The sequence below is a fragment of the Limanda limanda genome, chromosome 22 (genome assembly GCF_963576545.1).
Source record: "Limanda limanda chromosome 22, fLimLim1.1, whole genome shotgun sequence".
In the NCBI taxonomy this organism is placed as follows: domain Eukaryota; kingdom Metazoa; phylum Chordata; class Actinopteri; order Pleuronectiformes; family Pleuronectidae; genus Limanda; species Limanda limanda.
In genome coordinates, this window is record NC_083657.1 from 8799096 (window position 1) to 8823313 (window position 24218).

The 24218-nt window shown below is 41.8% G+C and overlaps 1 protein-coding gene across 2 annotated transcripts in view; it reads right to left on the bottom strand.

Moving 5' to 3' along the window:
• LOC132996200 (phospholipid-transporting ATPase ABCA1-like) overlaps positions 1–24218 on the bottom strand; it is a 142448-nt gene that overhangs the window by 109466 nt on the left and 8764 nt on the right. For both annotated transcript variants that reach the window (XM_061066530.1, XM_061066529.1), the window contains exons 3-14: positions 22969–23062; positions 22637–22778; positions 22388–22515; positions 19780–19907; positions 18762–18947; positions 16898–16984; positions 16591–16786; positions 9874–10013; positions 9065–9181; positions 6025–6222; positions 3394–3599; positions 2131–2307 (exon numbers count right to left, since the gene is read on the bottom strand). In XM_061066530.1, the coding sequence (XP_060922513.1) occupies positions 2131–2307; positions 3394–3599; positions 6025–6222; positions 9065–9181; positions 9874–10013; positions 16591–16786; positions 16898–16984; positions 18762–18947; positions 19780–19907; positions 22388–22515; positions 22637–22778; positions 22969–23062 (1799 nt within the window). The remainder of the gene's footprint in view (positions 1–2130; positions 2308–3393; positions 3600–6024; positions 6223–9064; positions 9182–9873; positions 10014–16590; positions 16787–16897; positions 16985–18761; positions 18948–19779; positions 19908–22387; positions 22516–22636; positions 22779–22968; positions 23063–24218) is intronic.

Sequence of the window (24218 nt, forward strand, 5' to 3'; positions counted from 1 at the left end):
GTATCTAAACATAGATGGTTTTTTTTATAAAGACATTTAAAAGTCACATTGGACCTTTCCCTAAACTCAGAGACAGTTACAGCCGACCACAAGCATGTTCATTCGAATGCACAATGTCCTGTCCTTCCTTTTGCCTGAGAGGACCCAGCTCCAGATCAAAATAATTACCAACCGGGTTCTTTCTCCCATCCGGCCTCTCTGTGTTTTAGCACATCTTCCTTTTGTGTGATTTCACTCTCAATTATTTATGAATGAAATAGCAGTTTTCAAGTGTTAATAATTTAGAGAAAATGCCCAAATGGCTCGGCAGGCGAGAGAGTAAATGGTGGAGGGACTGAGGGCATTGTGGTGCTTTATGGTTCCCATTTATCTTGTGTAATTATTAATCCTTTGTTTTACGAAGACGGAACTGAGGCAGCAGGGGCTGGCGTCAGCAAATCGGCTTCACCAGGGCCGTGTAATTCTAGATCATTATCAAACAACGATGAGAGGTAAATGACGACGCACGGAAATCCGTGTGATTCATTTGAAAATTGATTCCGGAGGTGACACACCAAGTGTTATTGCAGTGCGTCATATAAAGGAGTCTGGTGGTAATTATTCATACAGAATAAAAAACAGACATGTAAGAAAATACCCCTAAAAAGCAGAGGGTGTGGACGTCTTTCATCTCCCAACCGCAGCTCGTCTACTCGCTAAAGAATAAAGTGGATGATTTTGTGCCTCGGCTAATTTGAAATGACACGATTCCTGTCAGATGAATATCTCCGCTGGGTGCAGTAGTTAGTGGAACTTCCCTTTAATTAGTGCTACTAAGAGTACCCAGTAAAAACCAGGTTTACGAAAGCAGCTACAGAATGCAGTGAAGCTAAATGTAATGTGAAGAGGGAGGAGTAGAAACTTCATAGAGACTCAATACAAAAACCCCAATGATGATTAATAAAGCTGTTACTTTGAATATGGTTTTGAATATTTCCTTTTGTTTCCTATTATTCCAAGACAATCATATGGTGGAATAAAGGCCATTATTATGCAACGCGTGCTTCAACAACAGGGTAATTGTAGATATTAGCAGCCCGACATGCGTCTTCAATATAATGCCATCATTTCAATTCTCCTTTTAGCTTCGGCCTCTTTAAACATGTTGATCCAAGCACACCCTGCAGATTACTCAACTGTAAACTTGGTGGTGCCCAGAGCACATAATACTTTTCAAATTACATCCCTAATCGTCGGAGCTGCGTTTCCCACGGGGGTGTGAATATTTTGTGTCTACTAAAAAAAAAAGAAGGGGGGCGCATTGTGTTTGTTGGACTTAAATCTCCCTGGTAATTATCTTTCCCCTTGATGGCATCGCTGGGCCTTTGCTTTATTAACGGAGATCGTAACGCTGTCTGGATGCGAGTAATTTCCCAGACTCGGAGGAAATCTTGGCTTTGGAAGATTCGGAGTGATACCACATCATCTGTGTCCCTAGATGGATGATAGGACGTGATAGGAAGCGAGCGCTATCAGTGGATACACGCGCAACACAAATGGAGTGCTGCTATCAATCTTTACATGTGATGGAGCTGCGAGTGGCGCTCGGAGCGATCTGGCATAGTGTACGCTCGCTTTGTTAAAAATAAAAACTGCCTGGGAAATACGGGGAAGGAAGAGAGTTGTGTTGGTTGATTTAATAATTCAGCATCCATCAACTATTCAGGGATTTCCTGTGGTTTCACTAAAATCAATATTTTTAGCCGACTCTTACCTTCCTGTCTTCATTTCTTTTCCCCCCCTCGCTGACCCTCGATTCATAATTTAATTTATTAGGATGTATCATAAATTTATTATTGACTTTCACCGTGACATTGAGAGAGGACTTGGCCATATTAGCCTTTTCCTCTGTGATGGCGTACGACACCGGCAACAAGAGAGGAACCCAGATATTAAAGAAAGAGAATGTTTGATGAATAAGAGGGAGCATCTTGAAGTTTCCACAGGGAAATCATAAAGGTGTAATTGATTAATACGAACACGACAGGACACTCGGTTGGAAGCGAGTGGCAACCCCCCCCGAGTGAGGGGAACTTTATTGCTGCGTATCCTCGAATCACAAGGCTGAGAGATAAAAGCTTTTGTACTCACACGTCATCCACGTAACAGGGGTACGGCATCTGCTGGACGAAAACTCCGAGGGGCTGGGTCTTTAATGTTTGCAGTTGTGTAATGCCGTTGTCCATCATATCCTGCAGGTAGGCGAAGCCTCCCCATATATAGCGCAGGTCGTTAAAGGAATTGTCTCGGGCGCCAGGAGACCAAGACCTTATTAAAAGAAGACACATTGTGATCTGTCTTAGCAAAGGGCAAAGAAACTACGACCATAAAGAGTCAGAGGCAAAGACTACTCACGAGAAAACGAGTCAGAACTACTGTTGGAGTGACATGACTTTTCTTATAAGTTGTATTTTTACACAGTGAAGGCAGAAAAACATAATTTACTCTTGGGAACACTAAAGGGCAGCAGAACCAAGTTAACTCACTCTCATCTCCTGTATAAATAACAACATCCTCTTCGGTGTCACGACTACACATTTTAAAAGTCAATACATGCAAGACATTTAACATTAATATTTCTATAACCTTCAAGCGTTTTCTGTGTTATTAAACAACATTTTGCTCTGGTTTAAGATTATGAGAACGTTCTGGGTTCTTTAGTAGATGATTTGGTGATACCAGGCTAAACCTATAGTAACCTGTATTCTTAACTATCTGAGCTCATTACCTTTGTGACAATAGGTAAACTCCTCATTCTGCACGTATGCAAGGTTCCACTGAGATCTGAATGATACAAGGGTCTGCACGAGTCTGTCTATGGACAACCATGTACCCACACATTTGTTCTGTGCGTGCAAACTATCTCTGCACTCCACTGAGTACTGAGTGCAATTATGAAAATGGACGCTAACAGACAGAACAGGCCTTTTACTTCTTGGAGGGATGTTGCCGTTTTGATCTGATTTGTAGAGCCCATGCTCAGAATAAATGGACACAAATCCACTGCACACATATTGAATGCCTCCTTTCCAGCAAATACATTTTCGATTAGACGAGAAGATGGAAATTACTTTTGAGGCAAAAATGGAGCCAAAGGCACAGGAAGTAGTTTAAGGATTGACAGGATATTCTTTTTACCTTTGGACGGAGCTAGGATGGAAATTTTCTTTTAGTGCTAAGCTAATTTTAACTCGTCTGGCTAAAGCAGAATATTAATAATTAATATTAATTTTAGCAACAAAACAACTAAGCATCTTTCCAAAAATATCAAAATATTCCTTCAACAAAGTACATGTATAATTATAATTTCTGTGATTACAGTCCCGGATGCTGCTTCCGAGCGGTTCCACATACCTTTCTTTTAATTTGTTGGTTGCCTCCACATCATCGACGTCCATGCGGATTTTGTATTTGACATAAGGAGGCGGCAGGCTGGAGTTGGGCTGCAGGTTTTCAAAGATGACACTGGCCCAGTACGTCTCGTTATCCAGAAGCTCCAGTGCTTTGCTCACCAGCTGCCTCTCGTCGGTAACGGCCTCAAACTTATTCAGGTCTAAACACTGTCGACAAACACAGAACTTCACTATAATCTTTGCTTTTACATGAAATCATTTGCTTTTTTAGTATCCATAAAAGTTTTTTAAAAAAAGAAAAAGAGCCAGGCGGCAACTCAGTGGCAGATGGATATTTAGCCAAAAGTATCACTCAGCTATTTACTTAACCATGCAGTGTGCATTTCCAAATTATCTGGAGCTGCCAGGGGGGGGTGGGAAATGTTTTTGGGCCTCTGCAGAGACAAGCAAATGAGATACAGCCTTGCTAGCACTCCTCGTTCTGTAGCCTTGTCCCTCTGTTTCATGAGACGATAATGAGCTAGCCATCCTGGGAGGCCGTCGCACCTGACAGCTGTCCACACATCTCACTGTTGCAATAGTTTTATCATTTCTCCCCCAAGGACTCTCTATTCGCTATTCTATATCAAGCCACGCTGGGGAGGAAAGTATCACAGCAGTGGTTGCTCTGCGCACACCGCAGCGGATGTCACAGCAGGGGAAGTTTGGACAAGTGCTGACTGAAACCTAAACATGGAAGAAATGTGCTCTTCATAAATCCTCATCTGATGTAAAATCATTATAGATCTATATTTTAGCTTCCCACAATGTGTTTTTCCTACAGGCATTTCTACAGAAAGTAAAGATATTGCAGTCTACTGCAAGTGCCCCCGCAAGACTGTTTGCCATCTATCTTGAATCTGCTTTGTGGTTTTGTATATCAGCGCTATTCTCTGTGGCTACAAGCCCTGCCGGCCATGGTGCTCATTGAAGAGAGAGAGAATCTATGTTTATGCATTTTTTCGGGTTTTGTCTCTAACCACTGGGCCAGCAGCTACAGCGATGCTATTGTGTATCAACAATCTGACTCCAGCTCTACACGGAGAAACTGTCCCTGATGATAGCCCCACAATCCCGTCTTGGCCTAATTCAGAGAAACATGCTTAGCTGTGCAGCCCCGGTGGTGTCATGCTCGCCGAGGCTGCTCTGGTGCTGCTGACAGCTGATAGAGATGCGATAATACTGACGTGAGCACCAGTCAAAAGGATGTGCGAGTGCGAGCAATCATTTCTGCACAGCAGACGCCACAAATCAACGTAATCTGCTCTTGTAGGAGAGACTTCAGGAGTCGTGTAACATCCAGTTCAGAACATTTGTCCTTTCAGAAATGACATGGGTCCTCTAAGTGTGAGTGAAACATTAAAGTAATTAAGCGCAACATCTCCGGTAAGATTAAGAAGATAGTACAAAGATCTATTTCCAGGGATAATAACATAATGAGGATGCAAGTCAACTACTTCTGCTGCTGCCGTGTTCACCTTCATATTCACCTCTTAAGCTGTTTACATGATGCATATTCTCATTTGAGCCAGACAGAATTATCAACGGTAAAATATCAACCCTCTGTTACACGTCTTCATCTTAATGGTTTAATAATGACATCTTGGCAACGACTGCCATTTTTCATAATGTGTATATCAGCCAATATCTGTGTGCGGAATTGTTTACCACCCGGTATTGGTAGCGGCTCATTAGATGGACAAAATGTTTAAAAGTAGACATGAAAAAGGGTTTCTTTTTACTGTCTAGCATAGTAGTTCATAACAAATGTCATTGTGCATGTGACTGTGACATTGTGCATTGTTAGTTTGTGGGCGTTAGATATGTTTCATCAAGAGCTTTTGCTACAAACTGTGCAACACATAAATAAATATCAATATCATCTGTGTGGGATCCTACTTTGAGACACCGCTCTGTTCGATGCGGACGATACAGATTCACTTTAGTGAATCTGTATATAACAATATATAACAATGTTTTTCATGATTATTGTGGAGGCAATGAACCAAAAGATCTTCCCCTGTATCTGGCAGTTTGCCAAAAATATAATAATGTAAAAAATATTCAAGTTTAATGAATCAAAGTCAAGTATGTCAAGTATCTTTGGTTGGATCAGCAAACACTCAGCCATTAAAGAGCTGAGGAACAAAATAATGAATCGCTGTGCTGAACTTGAACATGTTGTGTCAACCCACTTGCACTCAGTAGCGCCCCTGGTGTTCCACCAGAGTGGTGTGACAGAGAGATACAGTAGTACATTAAAGTGCTGTTATTATGCCATAAACCTTTTATCAGATCATTTTCTCACATCTCACAATTGAAGATCTGACTCTACAAGGGGAACTGATAGATCATTATATTTTATCCCCACATGCTAATGATACATCTAAAGGTCATGCAGCACTTGTTTAGAGGGGAAAGGAACCAAATATTAGTTAAATTAAATAAATTACAGAAGTAACAAGCTTAACAAGTAGGGAAAGGCAAAATAAACTGAAAAGTTAATGTTTCCTTAAAGTCCATAATATGGAGAAGAGATTATTATTTAAATGAAATGTACAGAAAAACTAATACTGAGAAGTTGAACACATACGCCGAGGAAGTTGGAGAGCAGCTTCAGGATCTGACCGGTGGCGTTGAAAGCGTCCCTCCAGTCGGTGGTCGGCATTCCAGCTGGACGATCCTCCGGGGGCCCATTGTACAGGAAGTTGTCGAGCAGCTCGGCCGTCCATCGTGTGCCGTTGAGACGCTGGTCGAGGGCGGCAGCAAACAGTGGGTTCTCCAGCAGAGCCTAATTTAGAGGGGGGGGGGGAGGGGTTTAATTACATTCACTGGTGAGGTGTGCAGTTCCGAGTCAGGTATGAATGCGACAGAATCGGAATGAGTCCCAACGTGTTTAAATACGGTGTCTTGTTATGGAAGAACGAGTGCGGGGGGTCAGCATCGCTCTTTGCTGCTGCCGACATTTATTCTTCCCCAGGATTAATTAGCAGGGTTGAGATAGATGGCACTGTTGTACTTCAGGCTCCGGGATGCTGCTCCGGGACGCCGCTCCCTGTAATGACAGTGTTACTACATAAAACTAATATGAAGCATAAGAGTGGTAATTTACCTGTCACGTACACAGAGGGAAAACTGAGAAAGAGAAACTTACTGAGATCATATACGTTATTTAAATTAGTTCATTCAATGTGATGAATATAAGCAGCACCCATACCGCCATAATATCCATATTGTAATAGAGTCTAATTGGCCTGCATTCCAGTTCAGTGTTCTTGCATGTGTGTGTGTGTGGGAGCATGTGGTCTTTGACTTTAGGAGAGGAAAGAGGGATGTTTAAAGTGTGAAAGTCGGAGAAGGATGTATTCTGGACAGTGCGCTCAGTGGCCTTTCAGTGTCAACACTTGTGATGAGATTCTGCTTAACCTTGGGACAGAGTGTCAAATTAAGTAATAACGAAGCAGCGTGTGACCTTTAAAAAAATATTCATCATATCCATTTTGGTGGGTTGTTACAATAAAGATACCAACCGTCAAAAATGTGTGTATTTTAAATAGAAGTAGCCGAGTCATGATGGATAACAGACTTTACCCATTATGACCTGATGTAACATATGCATGTAACTTTAAGGCCGGGTGCAATGTTTTTATTTATATGATTTCATCGTTTTCAAGAAATGTGACTGATGAAATACATTGTGATTCCATGTTATAATCATGAGAAAGGAGAAGTGCATCATGGGAAATTTTTGTTTGTTTGTTTTCCAGCACTCTCAGTTTAGGTTGTATTTCTAACGACATTGATGTTCCTGCTGACCTGCTGATCGAGACTCGGTCGGTAAGAGATACGTTTGAGGAGGAGGAGAAAGAGAAGGGAAGATCTGTGCGAGTTTGACGCCTTCGTTGTTACTTTTTAAGAAATGTACACAAAAGTAAATGATTTCAAAAGAAAGCCAAATGTTCGAGCCATCAAATGTTGTGTGATTTAATGTCTCTATTAGCTGCAGAGGTTGAGACATTTCTTTTCTTGGGTCTAATGATCCATTTGAGCCAATGAGCTGCACAAACGCCATTTAACCTCGTTGGTCATGTGTCAAATGGAATTCGGTTTCGTCATGAGAAAACCTTCCAGTGATGAAATTGAATGCATCTGCTGGCCTTTATTAAGAGAATCAATCAGATTCCGGTTTAGAATCCCCCATGACAGCTTAAGATGTTCACAGGTGATAGTTACCCTTAGCTTTAAAACTTTAACATGTAAACACTGTGTAAGCGCCATCTCAGAGAATGTTGCTACACCACGGTTTGTCCTTCTCCTCAGCTCTGCACCCTAAATCTTCTATCCTCTATCGAATGTAGTTGTGGTGGTGATGGTAATTGGTCCATCAACGTAAAACGTGTCTGCGACCTTCAAGGACCTCCGAAGATGACAAACCTCCGGAGCCACCAGCGTCATAGCGAGAGCGGGAGCGCGGCTGCGAGAAAATGAAGACAAAGGAGGATTGCCGGCCCATTTGTGTAAAGGTTAGGGCTAGGGTAATGAATACCCTGGCTATATGGAGCTCCCAATGTCTGCTTCCCTGCAGCTGCCTATAAGCTCATTTGGAGTGACACTGGAGTAATGTCAGTGTCAAGGAAATACAGAAAAAGGCGAGGAGAGGGAGACGAGGAGGCAGGGAGAGTCCATGTCCTCTACTTCTATAGATAATCCTTTCTGCCAGGATGAAAATTATCCTGCACTCATCCATAATTACTTCCCCCCTCCAATTACCATTCATAATTGAAGGTGCAAAAAATTGCTATACATGACATGTGTATATGTAAGACTCATCATTTCATTTTCTGTTGATTTTCACTTAAAGAAAAATACCTGGACTTTTTTTTTTTAAATATGCATTCAATGGTTTACACAGTGTAAACAAGCTCAAGATAGAAAAATGAATGTTGAATAAAAATAAAACAGAAAAGACAAAAGAACATGTGCCATGGTCAATCAATGTATAATAAAAAAGGAGGAATTAAAAGAAAAAATGGCAATAATCATTTTTAAATAAAAGTGAAAATGTCTTTGTGTCACTGTTAGGTTGCCAGGCAACTAGCAGAGACCCTGATGGGTCATTGCGAGCAACCAGAAAAAAAGACCTCCAGCACATTACCTTGTAATGTAAAACCTTATTTTGCTGATTTTACCCTTGCATTTTCTGTGTGAATAAAAGAAACACTTCACTAATTAATGCTATGGTTAATTGGTTGGGCCAGTTTGAATAATGGGGAAGATTCAGGCAATCTGTTTTCCTTTTTATGTTCAGTTAATGGTCTCCTGACTTTAGCTTCATATTTATCACGGCAGGAATTTATCTAACTGAGGAAAGTAAGCAAATCTAAATATTTCTTAAACTCTCAGACTAATCCTTGAAGTTTGTACAGTGGAGATAGATGTGAAACTTTTTTGAAATTGATGTTAAAATCAAACCAAAACCACTAGTACTACAAAAAAAGTATAACTTGTAAAGATTAGAGAATTAAAGACTATTCTCACAAACAATAATTTTAAAAGAGTAGGGTAGGAATAATGTTTCTGAGTGAAACGGTGCCGTGATTCAGGTCATTGTACAACTTGGTGTGGAGTCATACCCGTAATGTATTCACTTGAGAGCCATTTTGAAAGAAATCCCAGACGCGTGGCCCGAGCTCCTCCCACGAATCAGCCAGCTCCTTCAACGTAGCCAAGGCCTGGAATGTTCCATTTGCCTGAAACAAGAAGAAAAAACTGTATTTAATAAATCGCCTCACCTTTCCCCGGCTGAAAGAACCGAGCCTCTCCTATTTGCACCGAGCCTCTCCCGACATGACAGTACTTCACCTATGCAGATTGCAGCTAATCCCTGGAGGAACTCATCACATTGTCACACTGTCTCCCCCCCCATGGAAGCAAATGTAAATGGGGTTATTTAGCCCCTGAACACCGACTTGTAAACAATGCGACAGTGCCTGGTGTGAGGAGGGGGGGGCCTTCTGCGCCAGGCGCCGGGGCCACTTGCTGTGAAGTCAGCAGAATTTACTCACACTCGTAATATATTCTCGATGCAAAATCCTCGCCCCCCCGCCTGTTGTTTGTTTGGCTTATGCGGTTATCACAGCGATGCTAATATCTCGGAGAAATGTCATGTCACGATAACGCATTACTTTCATTGCGTTCTCCCGACGAACCGTTGTGTTCTTTTTCTTTTCTTCCCCAGGTAGTTATGCGTGTGACATCCCGCGTTATTCACTCCCACCCCCGGAGGCCCCTCTCACGCTGGCAATGTAATGAAAGGACTCAAATATGCAAACATGCTCCTCTCTTAATTAAACAAACAACACTTTTCTTTGTCGCGCTCAGTAAAAGATGCAAGTTAGACTTCCGCTTGTTGATGTCGTGCATTTTCCCTCGCTAAACTTACTTTGTTCACCATCAGGCGGGCAGCAGGTGTGTCGGGGGTGTAGAGGACTTTGCCTTGTAGTAACGGCTTGAACGTGGTCCAAACGTTGCGCAGACCAGGTGTGCTCTCCAGGGTGTCGACAAGGGTCTGACAAAAAGCATCTGTATGAGAAAATAAGAGAGGGGAGAGGACAGGGAAAGTCACGGCAGAACCAGGAAAACAAGTCGGCATCTGTGAGCCCACATGCACGGCGCACATATGGGACACGAGCAGAGAGGAGAAAACCTCTTTGAGCTGCAAAATCCTTGAATTTGCAGCCGAGAAGAAGCAAACATGATAAATATTCGCCATCGAGATTGAAATTTCCAGCTGTAATAACCCCCTAAAGTCGTTTTCTCAACCCCCAAGTGAGCAATAGTGAACATATGACTTTATTAAAACCATAAAGCACATATTTTAACCTTTAAGCTTCATGTGTATTAATAAAGCATACACATTGCTTTAAATAATTAGAAACATTTACAGAGACATATCACAATACTAATAGACCATGTTAAACCTCTGAATTATCAATTTTCGCAATGAAAGTTTGCACGGTTAGAGAGAAGACTGGAAAATCCAATAATCGGATTATTCGACATTATGACATGAAAACCAAAGGCAGCTAAGAAATATTCTGGATCAGTGACTAGAAGTTGCAAAAGAGGATGTTTCGACAAAAAGTTGGGATTACTGAAAAATGCTCAGAGACACACAGAGAGAGGGAAAAAACACGAACCTTGAGCTGAGACCTGAATAATAAGGAAAAGGTTCAATGGAGCAGACGGGGAAAAAAGTCAATATGCTCAGCAGCAGAACAATCATTACTACTTTAACTTGTCTGCTAGCCTGTATATATAGCCAGTGTGATAGAACGCTGAATACGCTACACGAGGACCTGCGCAAGGAACAGAACCTGGAGCAGGAAGAAAGCCTGTGTGTGTATTTGGTCTGTGTGGTTCTTCATCAGACAATTGATCATGTCGGGGTCTCGGCTGCCAGTCAATACGGCCGTCTGCCTTTCTGATCTGTTGATAACTGTCCTCATTGTCCCGACAGCTGTCAGAACATCAGCGCCTTTTCATGTCCCCTTTTTTTTTTTCATTTTTCCCTGTCAAGACCTCAAACCTCTTCTGCTTCTCATCTCACCGGGGCAACCATTTCGCCCATCAGGGACGTTTTAGCAGCCATTTTCAGTGCAATTAAATGTTAGCCTTTCTGCCTGCTGGCCATCGTTCCCAGGTGCTCCTGGGAGGTGTGTGTGTGGAGAGCTAATGGCCACCCCCTTAGTGAGAGTCTGGCCAGCTGTTCTCACAACGGACCGCACAGATGTGACTTCCTGCAATCATAACATTTGAGTTATAGGAGTTCTTCCAGCTCAGTAGACTGTTCGCTGTCTTTTGGAAACAAGGATAGTGTGAGACACTGAATATGAAAAAGGAAAGTATATTGATCAAACAGGGGTTCTCCATGTGGAGACCTGGACTTTGGGAGCCAAGATAAACCAGAGCGATAACAACATGATTCAAGGCCTAAATTGAAACTATTTTACAGTTTTTCCTTAACAAATAAGAGATGCTTTCAATTATTCAAGCCTCAGAAATCCTTCTAATGAAACCAGACGAAAAAGAAAAGTGCACTTGCTTAGAACGCACAGCCACTTAAAGGTTTTTTGTTTTATTGAGCAAACAAGGTGAAAAAGGGATCTCAGAGACCTTGACTGTGGCCTGATTGTTGGTGCCAGACGGGGGGGGGGGGCTGCTGGTTTGAGCGATTCTGAAACTGCAGAGTTCCTGGGATGCTCACGCACCACAGTCTCAAGAGTTTACTCCGAAAACAAAAAAACAACCCGTGATGAGAGTTGTCGAGAGAGGTCAGGGGAGGATGACCTGACTGGTGGGAGCTCACAGGAAGGCTGAGGTAGCTCAGACGACCACTCTTTACAACCGTGGAGAGTAGAAAAGCATCTCGAAAGGCAAACCTCGAGACAGAGGGTACTGCCAATATCAGTTTCCCAGAACCGAAATCTGAGTGGGAACCAAATCAAAGGAAAGATGATTCCTGAACAACAGCCTGAACGGATGAATGAGATGATGATCTGGCATCAACAGCATGAATCCATGGACACAACACTCTTCATATAAACAGTCCAGAACAGAAGTGGTGGTGTGCTAATGTAATAGCGACTTCCAGCAGGATAATGCGACATAACTCCGATTATGAAAATAGACAAAGGTTCACATGACCATTGGCCAACATTCACACCGATAGATACAAAACTATTTCTCATAAGTGACACATGACTGCAGATGGCAGTGTGACATAGAACTCAAATGATTGGTTTCTTTATCCATGCAGTTGTGTGTGTGAGCCTGAGGCTACATTCTCCATAGCCGTGAGCTGCATTTCTTTTCATACAACAGATCTGGACTTTATTACAAAACGGCAGCATTAGAGAACAAGAGAATCTGTTCTTCACACCGGGTTTAGCCCCAGTCGAATAATTGCTTGGAGCCTCTAGTCAGCCCCTCAACTTACCTGGCAAATTTAATCAATTTGAGCTGCACCCTAGAGATGGGCTCAATTCTGCACTACGGAGAGACCGGAGCGTTGACGCACTGCAAATGCTGCTGCAAATGCTGCTGCTGCTGCACACGCAATCACATAAGTGGACATGCACGTGTACACACACAGGAAAAGGGGTATATGCATCACTCACATTTCAGGAATGTCAAGCAATGCACAATGCGAGTCAGACCAGCATGAGTACATTCAGACAAACACGCAAACACACACACACGTCCAGCACATACATGACATGCCAGTTTAAAATGAACTAACCAGATGTATGAACTAAGAAGCACTTATCATCTATAATTAATTATGGTTATTATTAGCTTTAATATAAGAGTGGCCACTCTAACAGCCTACAACCCCCACAATAGACACTCATTACAGCTTCACTGGCTCCAGCTTACATTAAACACGACGTGCTTGGAACTCGGAGTACAAACCATTTACTAATTATTCTCCGCAGCAGGCAAGGATGACAGAACAAGTGTTGAAATGGCCAGAATGAGTTATGAGCAAAAAATCACACACAGTGACAAGAGAACAATGAAAGAGACAAGGCCATTTTCGATGGATCAACAGAAGATGCATTCATCTGAGAACCTTCTGGCTGGTACAAGAATGTGTTGTCAACAATAAGCTGCTGCAGCGATAGTTAACTTTGACAATCCAAAGAAAAATATAACCGTTGAGACTGAGTTCAGCAACGTATTCTGTTTGCAGAGGGAGAATAAAGCTATTCCTCTGAAATACCACACAAACATTGTATTGGATTCTTTGAGCACATTTCCGCAATAACCACATGACATTGTCAACCGTGTAATCATTTCTTATTCAAGGCTATTAACTTGTTTTTGTTAGAGGTTCCGGGTTAAAATGAGTGTTTACTTGTCTGAAGAGCCGTCCACCACCCAGACTCTTCTGACGTTCCCCTTTGTTGTCACCAATTAATTAGGCGGAGAACATTACCGAGCAGTTAACAGAACCTCGGCCTCGGCCTTTATAGCAGCAGTTTTTTTTACTATTCCTCAGAGTGTACTTTTACACTTACAAAGGAGTTGTAATTGGCCATTACGCAGGCATACTGCATATTGCACATTAATTCAACTGTACATAGACCGACACAATGAAACGCCACGGCAAAAATCCAAAACAGCCATTAGCATGCTAACAGAGACGTTAGTGCTTATTTTGCTTGCTTGATGCAATGTTGGTGCTAATTTGTTCTGGCACTAGCATGAAATTCCACTTTACAGTATAACTTCTTTCCTGGGGAATAGAGGCGTCTTATTAAAATCTAATTCGGTGCCGTTTCCTCCAAAGAACTGGCATGTAATGAAACGGGGATGCAGGGTCTCTAATGAGCATCAAGCTGCAGAAGTTTCTCAAGGTTTTTATGGGACAAACATATTCAGTGGTTTTTCAAAGCTGCCACATCCGCAACATCCACTCTTTTTTCTTTTTTTCCTACAGTGACAACGTTTTTTTTATCACAGCACCAGTATGAATGATTTATTTTATCTGACCGAAATATCTATCATGTTAATTTGACTGCATCTTTCAAATGCATTTCAAACCACTTCCATATATATATGTCACATACTTACATTTCATTTACTTTAGGTAGAGAAACTGGATATTGCACAACAGAAAAGTGTAATATTGCAATACTTGTGATAATATACGCTGAAGTAGTGCATTTGATCTTATGTGATTAAACTAATATTATGTGATCTTCAAAAGCAAACTAGTTAGAAAGACTGCATTAAAGATACGGCCTATAAAGTTAAAAATAAAAGATAAAAGTGAATACTTTTTGCTGCAGTGACCACTGCAACTATAATATTAAGTTTGATTTCAAATTAAGACAAACTTCATGAACAAGGTTAGAACACAACCTCGAAGAAGAAGCGTATTGCACACTCAACTGAAGGATGAAGTGTTCACAAAAAAGCATGAAAAGATGCTGAATACAAGCGGCACATTCTTCGGTCAGATGAAATGGAAATAAATGTGTTTGGATCAGATGGGGATCACAATCTGTAGTGCTGACAACATTCAAACTCGGAGGTGGGAATGTGCTTGTATGGGAGAAGTGTGCAAACACAAAGGATAAAAGAATCACCTTTCTTTTCAGTCTCAAAAACCTTGAAAGAAAGGACGAGTCGATCATGACATGCCAATCACCTCAAACACACTTCAGGCTTATTATACATGTAAACAACAGAAATCTTCATACGCAACAAGAAATGCCAGCTCCCCTGAAGTCTTTTGTTCCTGTGGGTATTTCAAGGACCACAGAGGAAAGCAAAATAAAATAAACAGATAATCTACAAGCCCCGAGTTCCAAATGCTGCTTGTGACAGAAGAGGTCATCTCCCCAATTTCAGTGAGAAACACCAACTTCAAATGGCCTCAACAAGAAGATCCAGAGAAACATCACTTTGTGAATGTCATAACGCGATTTCTTTTCAAGTTGATGCCGCAGATTGCACAAAACCGACCTACGTGGCAGCTGGGGAAGGTTTTGCCAAACACTGTGGCAGGAAAAACCCAATTTCAATACAGCTCATTGAGAAAACATGGCCTTCAGTCATTTGTGAAGCATCATTCTGTGGTTTGGCGATGCCGTACTATTTCCGTTTTGCCCCAGGCCTTGACCAACAGGCCTACGGCAACAGTTTGCCACAAATATTGCTCCAGGAGAAGAATAGTCTTTTTTGCATTTAACTGATTAATTGACACATTTCCCAGTGAAGCAGAGTCATCTCTTTTTCCTTCTAGGTAATAAAAAAAAAAACACGTTTCCACAGAAGCAACACGGCAAACGACTCATCTGCTGCAGAACTGACTCACATGAACAGAGTGTCAGTTTAAGTTTGATATAAAAGTCCTCAACCGAGAGATAACTTATGCTTTAAACTCACACATTAATGCAGTAATGCCAGGAAGGCAGAGGGAGGCTTGGATCAAAAGATGTTTCATGTTAGCACTTGACTCTGTCTTTTGCAGCCATAAGAACCTACAACCATTCTGAATGTGCGAATGTGTTGTAGTCCTAATTTTCAAAGCCCTGTCAATGTATCACAGTTTTGTACAACGTGGTCCTTTTTTCGTTAAATCTTTTATAGCTAGCACCACTAGTTCCAGCTGTGGAAGCTACTCAGCACCATATTGCCATGTTTAAATCAGTAGGAGCATGGGAGACAATGATGCACTGGACCAAGCTTAGTTATACAGCTTTACATATAGGTCCTCCCCCAACAGGAGTGGCCATTCATATTCATACATTTATATATATATATCTATATATATATGTTTCTGCAAGGCGACTCTGCCCCACTCAGAAAACAACATCGGTTTCCATTTGGGATGAGCTGCTCTGTACTCTCCTGTCCATTAGGAAATCAGGGTGGGCAGAGCACAGCTTTCAAATGGAATGAGAGGAGCTGATTTGATTGGCTGCGATGGATGCCAACCCCTGTCAGAGCTGTGGATAATGTATTCCTAATCAAACCTACTCTCAAACTAAGGCGTTGGTGTCCACTGTGCCACAGGTGCCTGGTCCTGGATGTAGTCTTCCCCTTTGCATGTTGCAGAGTTGACTGTAACCTACTGTACCATGACCACTAACTTGTGAAAATGTGGGTTATTGGATCTTTGCAACCTCCACATTTCTACCAACGGAAACTCTGGGATTTTAAATGCAACAGCAAATTTAAATACATTTTCATAGTAGCACTTAATCTGTGCTTTAAAAAATATATATTTGTATCCATTAAGACCACCCCTAATTCATACAAGCACTTATTGTTTCCTGACATTTTGTGTGTTCTGCAGCTCCAAAGCACCATGGTTCTGGCATAGATACTGTTTTCTAACAGGAACAAATAATGATTACAAACAAACAGCTTCCAGTCATCACTATTTCCGAGCGGCTCCATATTTACCAAACATATTTTGATCCTGTCCTGTGATACTGTGTTGTACACTGGTGATTTCAGAAATTAGAATAAACTACCACGGTCTATTTCCTGGCTTCCACTGGCACATAAAGTACTTTAATTATTGAGACACGAGTTCTGTGCGACTGCTTTGCTTTAAGAATGAGTTTGCCGCGGCACTTACCGGAACTGTTGCCTGGAACCGGGATCGACTCGTTCTTATCCATTCGTCCAGATGAGCGTAAACTGAGGGTCATACTGGAGGAGTTGAGGTCGGGCGTATTTCCACACAGCAGCATATTGACACTGCCAATCATGTCTTCTTGGAAATTCAATGAACCGGCCGCTTGAAAGACCACGGAGTTCTGCAACCTCGCCATCTGGAGACAACACAGGCCAGAGTCAAGAATTTAGATTTGTAAAGTAAGCATTCAACCAAACAGCCATTTATTTATAGAATATGGATTCCTGGCCGATGCCGTTTCACTAACCTCCTCAATCACAGGTAAAGCATTTCGAGTGGTTCTCCCCACCAGTGTCACAGTATCTGCTGCATTCAGGCCCATAGATTGAGGCACCTGAAGAACAGGATGAGCAGGTGGTTTAAACAAAAACACAGTAGCCAGAGCTTAAAAAAGGAAATGATCAACTGCTGACAGGATTATTTGCCATTATTACAATATTTAAAAGTTGTAAAAAGCTTTAAACCGTGCCTTCATATTCCTTAAATATGTAAGGTTAGAGATTATGTTGTGTATCGTACCAGCCTCCTTGGTATTGGTAAATATTTCAAAAGGTATTTGACACGTCCTTTGAACCAGTGGCTGTACCAGAGCATGAGCTGTGTTAGTATCAGGCGTATTGTCTTTCAGCATATTAAGTTACACTTCTTTGAACTGTAGGCAAGTGGGTGGATCAGAGGGCTGGGAGCAGCGTAAAGAAAACTGTAAAGAGTGGTATGGTGACACTGCATTATTATTTGTAAAATAAAACTCTTTTTCAAAAATAGAATCCCATTGAAGCCGAGTGTCCCTGCGACTTATGGAGTCTGAAGTGCATTCATTTAGGGCCACTTGTGCTCAGGGCAGACGTGGAGAGGAGACCGAGCGAGAGAGAGAGAGAGAGAGAGAGAGAGCAGAGGTATCGCACTCGGACAACTCTGAGAAAAATCACCAGTGAGATCTATGGAGGGAGAAATTCCAGCGTTCTCACACTGTCCCATTAGAACAAGAGCAAGCAAAGTGAGTCATGGCAAAAAAAGAAAAAGATATCTCATCATCATTTGTTTAACTCATTTTCCGCTGCACTTTGTTATAGATGTCACTAGTGGTTGTTTTTAATTTTACATTTTTTACTTTTTGCATTACCAAATAAGCAGCAATTATATTATCGTACAAAGAAACCTTCAGGAAACCTTAAAAAAACAGGAACCAATGTCTAAATCACCCTCTGCCACTCACAACTTCACTGATAAACCCGGACTTCCTCCCTGGTCCCTTTTCTTTATGTTGCTGTTTTTATCGCAATCATTCAGCAATGTCAAGCTTTAAGTGTGAAGGCTTGTTGTTTTTTCCTCTCCATCCATTTGCTTGAGGCGCTGGAGAGCTTTTTCACCATATCTTGTCTGGGGCTTTCTCTCTTCTTTCCTGTGTCTGAATACGCCTGTGGGTTTAAATTGTTCAGATGCTCCCTCCTACGAACCTTCTGCCTTATCACTTATTTATTGGATTTGCTGTCCCATATATTTTTCTCTAAGATAAACTCAAAGAAAGTGCACGCTTTCATAACCCCAAAGAGAACTGAGAGTTTAAAGAATTCAAAAAGAGAAAGTAAAAAAGATGTGCACGTGACAGTTTTGAAAGCTTAGATCCTGTGGGACACACAATAACTTCTCCCTTTAAATTAGAGGAGTGAATTACATCAAGATAATTGTGCAGGAATGAAACTTTATACATTCCGACATCTTGGTGGTAGATTTATCCTTAGAAGTGATTGCGTGTATCTAGTTTTCACTTTAAATAGATACTTCTTCATCTCTCCAAGTCACAGAACCAGACAAGCATGGCGTTTAACTTTTAAATTGGTTACTCAATTGGCTGGCGGAGAAAATCATTGTCTCTGCTTTGAATTAACTGAGTTAGAGGAGACCGTTTGCATGGAATCTTTATAAAATACATAAAGATGGGTGTGTTTCGAGCTAAAGCCTGTAATTTATTGAGTATCCATGTTGAAAACGATTGTTATCTTATCTTTATTTATTCCTCAATTCCTCATAACTAAGTATCATAACCTTCACAGAGAAAATACCAAAAAGAGGGAGTAAACAGGAAATGTTGGCAGTGTGAAAAAGCTCACCTCAGACAGGATTTTCCTCACATCCAGGTTTTGCCGGAACACTTGCTGGGTGTTAATCAGCTGCTGTCGAGTGAGGGAGCAGCTGACATTTTGAAAAGCCTTCTCCTCAGCGTGGCTGCTAAATTGGACGTACTCATCCAGACCCGTCCCGTCGCACAGGAGCGTCTTCAGGTCGCCTGGTCGTTCCTGAACGAGAAACAATCCATTTTACTAGAAGTTTGCATAGGATCATATTTCATCTTTGTGTCCTTTGAGATATTGTTGGAAAACTATAAAATCATATTATTTCTTGAATTATGCTTCAATAAATAATGCAATTGTGAACTTGTGCACAACACCACAGTGAGACAACACAACAAGAGTCAAAATATAAGATGACGGACACATTTTGCCCACACACACACACACACATTTGCATATATGCCATTGATTTGTGACATACCAGACAGTGAACAGTGTCACTAAGCAAGATGAGTTACACGGGCAGAGGAAAAAGAATGGCTTGTGAACCACAGTACAGCGGGCACCTTTACTTTCAGGACACATCACACTTTGCACCAGGACCTCCTGCCTAATACACAGTCAGGTAGCGTTTAATCAGCTCACACTATATTTCCCCATCTTTCCCAATGTCAGTAAACATAATTTCCTTCTCGCAGCACCTCAGATATCACTTGGTAAAAAGCTGGGTATGAGATGGGGGAACATTTAGAGAGAAGGTACTTGTAGCTCTTATGGCTGTGGCAATATAATTTCATTCAGAATCACCTAATGTGCAGAGCTTCAAACCTTTCAAACATTCTGTCGAGTAAACGCTGCTGTTGGTTTTGATCGTGACAATCAAGACAAAGAGTCCCAGAGGCAGCTCCCGTCCAGGACATTTTATTCTTCAAGAATACTCTGAGCACTTTTAGTCTCCAGAAACCTGTGATAGCATTTTAATTACGCTATTGACAGAAGGAGTTTGACAATCATGTTTCAAAGTGGATGGGACTCAGAGTTGTGAAATGATACTTACTGGGTTGAGGTAAATCGTGGCATTTAAGAGGCTTTCGACAACTGCTGCTGGCACTTTCAAGTTCTCTTTCAGGTGTTTGGAGAACGTTTCATCGTCTCGCAGAACCTTCTTTAGGGTCACCGGTTGAGCTGCAACGTAAATATGGAGAATCATTACTTTACTCCAAGTGACTGAGAAAAGAAACAGCCTTGAAGGAGCACTACACTTGATGTTAAACAGGATGGTTACTTACAAAGATATGTTTACGTTTGTAAAAAAGGTTTTAACCTCATAACTTCAGCCATAAATCATCTTAACTCTTAGACATTTTTGTACAAATCTGGGCACGTGCATCAACATGCAAGACTTCATTTACGTGCTTTAATAGACAACTATGCAAACCATGAAGGAGTGAGTTAGTGTGTAGGAATAAGTCAGCAGTCTGCTTCAGACCTGCACTGAACTCTGGAAATTCTCCTGATATTTTCCAGAGGAGCTGCATGTAAACAAAAGTCAAACTGTGGAAAAAGTCTGGACCCAATTTCCCTGATAGAGTTAATGACTGAAAACAGCTAACGACTGAAGTACAACAGGATGTATTCTGCTGTTGAAGGGACAAGATTGGGGGTTAGAAGAGAATTTTCTTCCAACTGATTGAGCCAAAGTGCCACATTTAAAAAATACAGACCAAGGGTGGAAAAGAGGTTTCTTTTTGTGTTCTGGTGTTCACGTGGGCGAACAAATGCAAAATCAAGAGGCCAGAGTTCTGATTTGGTTTTGTTATTCACGCTGCTTTGAGTGGCATTACGCTCTGATGAATTTCAGCTTAACTTAATGCTTTATAAATGACAGTGGCCATTAAATCGCTTACTGGTACAAGTACGAGTGGTGCACTTTAGCTGCACGAGTGTGTAAAGTGAGACCATTTGTTGCTTTACATGAAGCAGATTGTTAGCCAGTCGTTTTCTCCCGATTAGCTGCCCACAGATCGACAGGATTTCTAAAACCATCCATCCGTTTGTTGCGCCCTCATCAGTTCACAATAACGTCTCTGTTCCAGAATTTGCTGTTGAGACGATAAAGGAGTTATTACTTAAGTAGACTATGCCAGTTTTTTGCAAGTGTAATACATGAAGGTCGGTTAATTATCAGGATAAGATAAAGGAAGTGATTTAAATCGGGTTATTTAAGGTTTGATTCAGCTAATATTTGCTAAAAAATTTAGAAACATCCTCCTGCCGAGCTGGAGAGCCCCCCCACTGTGCCATAAATACAAATGCAGCAGTCAAGGAACAACCGTTTTCGACCTGTGCGAAAAACCAGTAGAATCGAACTCTATCAAGGCTGCCAACAATATTAAAATGATCTTCATATAGTGCTGAAGTTAATTTCCAGCCTAGATGATATCCTAGATGTTTAGTTTCCTTCTCTGAGTGCATCTGGAACTCGCACAGGTCTAAATCGGTGTCTCGATGATATTGAAAAGATATAACATTTGCTCATTATTGTCCGGGATGAAGTTTGCCGTTTGGTTTACTGCTCAGACTCTATACCACACCCCCGACTCCTGCCGAGCACCCATGATGCCCCTCATCAGTGGAGGAGCGTCGGGAGGGATGGTCGGGGTTAGATCACAGGGAGGCAGAACATGCTCCGAGCTCGGTCTGAACACTGCTGCCTTTCTGATTGAAGTGACCACCTGAGTCTTTTAATCAATCCTGGGTAAAAACAAAAGAGGACAACACATTCACCTTTGCCATCCTGCACTTTCGATAGTACTTCACTCCCCATTCTTGTTAATGACCTTTTGTGCTCTCGCCTCAGATAGCGAATCCCATTAATTATGACCAGGCTTAGATCTTTGATGGATTTAATCTTGTATATTACAAACCTGCGACCCCAAAATGCAAATGCACCCCACCCCCTGCCTTTTTGCAAATTAGGTGCCGTATGAAAATCTGAATATCATCAGGCTAAATGAGCCTAATGCAAAGCAGCAACTTATCAAGACAAACGATCTGTCAGTCTGCATGGGAAATTGCATCATAAATAATCACGCGCCATTGTTTTTGAGGGATAAAGGGGAATAACAAATCCGCCAACTTGTCATCCGCGTGAAGGGGATACTTTCCTTGACAGAGTAGTGATCAACGAAGACATAACGGAATAAGCCTGACCATTTACTACAAGAAGACTTTGTAACAATTCCTAAGAAGAAATGTAACTTTCATATAACAAAAAACAGAATTTACACTTTGACCTAGCTGCTAGTTTGTTATATCTTTATCTTTTATACTAAAGTTAGCAGGTATTATAAACACAGGCAAATCCACTTAAAAAAGGTGGAAGAGTTTGCCTTTCTGTATTGTTTTCCGACCCTGGTGGACAGAATATAAGAGGCGCTCCCTCACCTTGCAGTTTAGCCAAATTATCCTGTTTACTCACGTTAAAATCCTGTGTCAACTGCAGAGTCATTTGACTAGGGAGTGAATGCCGATTGAATCCGTTCCCGTTGCAGACTAAAGCCAGATGCTTGTGGGTGTTGGCAGGTTTTTTGACCAGTGGAACTTGGGCTTTAGTGACCTTAAAACAAGCTCCTATCATCAATTTGACGTTTATCTTCTCTTACCATTCCCAGGGTTCGACTGTGACAGGACTGAGGACCACTGGTCGATGTCGTCCGCCAGCAACTGGGCCTTCCTGAGAATAGATCCGTTCTCCACCAGGCTCTGCAGCTCTATCAACACACCAGCAATACTGCAAGACAAAAAAAAAGAAAAGATAATTTGTAAATGTTTTGTGTTTGATGCTATATGAAAACAAAACAATTAGATTGTATTCATCCTAAAGGCAGAGAAGGGAACATCGCAGCACATACATGGAGTTGTTGAAGTTGTTGACTTGGCCTGGTGCCTCCCCAGGCGTCGGGTAGTTCAAACAGGGATTGTCGATGTTGCAGATCATACCTTGAAGCCACGGCAGCACGCCGGCCGACGGCATGGCTTTATTTGGATAGTGACCTGAAGGAATAGAGGAATATTTATCCATCCGCTCTCCTACGAGGCAAACTCAATGTTGTCTTTAGAAATAGATGCAACGATCTCAATTATTGTCACATCTTCATGTCCTTAGAAGTTAAAACCTTGTTCAAATGACTTGTGAAAAAATAACTATACTAATCAACAATATTAAATCATCGCTTTTACTTACATTGGCCTTTGTAGATTGGCTTATTGGTGGTGCGCACCCACACCAGTATGAAGAAGAGAAACAGAGGCCATATGAGCTCAACGACCAGTCGTACCTGCACAAACAAGAGTGGAGCGGTTTTCATAATTTGGTTGTGAAATACATGTTTGTGGAACATTATGGTTCACATCATTTGCATTGCTTGGAAATTTGTTTGTAAAATACATTAGGAAGAGATAGATAGAAACAGAGATAGAGAGGGCAATCATCAAGCTTCTATATTTACCAAGTCCCGCTTTGCTTATTCTCTAACCACAGGGTTAAGTTAATAGAAATGTTGTCAGCGGGAGTAATATCCATCAGGGGGTAATGGTTTCCAGAGGGATATTACAGAGCTGCAGCTCATCCTTCCTTGACTCTTCACCCCACGCCGTCCGCCATCTCGGCTTTCACGCATCCCTTGGTGCTCCGTCGCCAAACACGCCCTCCCCCCCAGCCCTGCACCCCCCCCCCACTGAGCCCTCTCCGCGTACCTCGGTTGACCTATCGGCATGCCCACCCCCTCTCAACATCTCTGGTGGAATGACCTGCTAAAAGGAATCAGCTGGAAAGCCCCAGTCAGAACGGTCTCCTGCTCCCGTAACGTGTTCAGACATCCGGTGACGCACCTCAGCCCAACGAGGAAGAAAAAGACCTGCACACGGTTTGTTGTCTTAATAATTAAACCGGAGGGCAGGCAGAGGTGAGAGTAAAATCTGTGATATATGGTGGTAGTTATGCCACAGCACCATGGAAACCACACAATATAAATGAAGGCTCCTGCCGTAAAGTAGGTAGTTATTTTGCCGGGAACATAGTCACATTGTAAATCGTGTTGTTAAATTTAGTCAATGAATCACAGAGGTTAAAATGGCAGGAAAATGCATAGAGTACATTTCAAAGCAAACCGGGTTGAATCTCAAATTCAGTCCCTTAATTCCATCCCGTCCGTGTGTCACAGAGGATGTAGCTCTGCTCAGAGGGGGAATTATCCTAATGTATTCCAAAGAAAAGGCATGGAGAGGGAACACAGAGATCGTGGGGACTTTCTCAATGTCTGGCTCCCCAGGCATTTGCCATGAGACACCAGCTTCTTTGTGAATAGATAATCTCCTCCTCTGGAATTATGTGAAATACTGGACCATAAAATCAGTTTCATGCCCGTTATAAAATCTTAAAATGCTTGGTGAGGCATTCATATAATTGGTCATTAACCTCCACGAGCCCTCCAG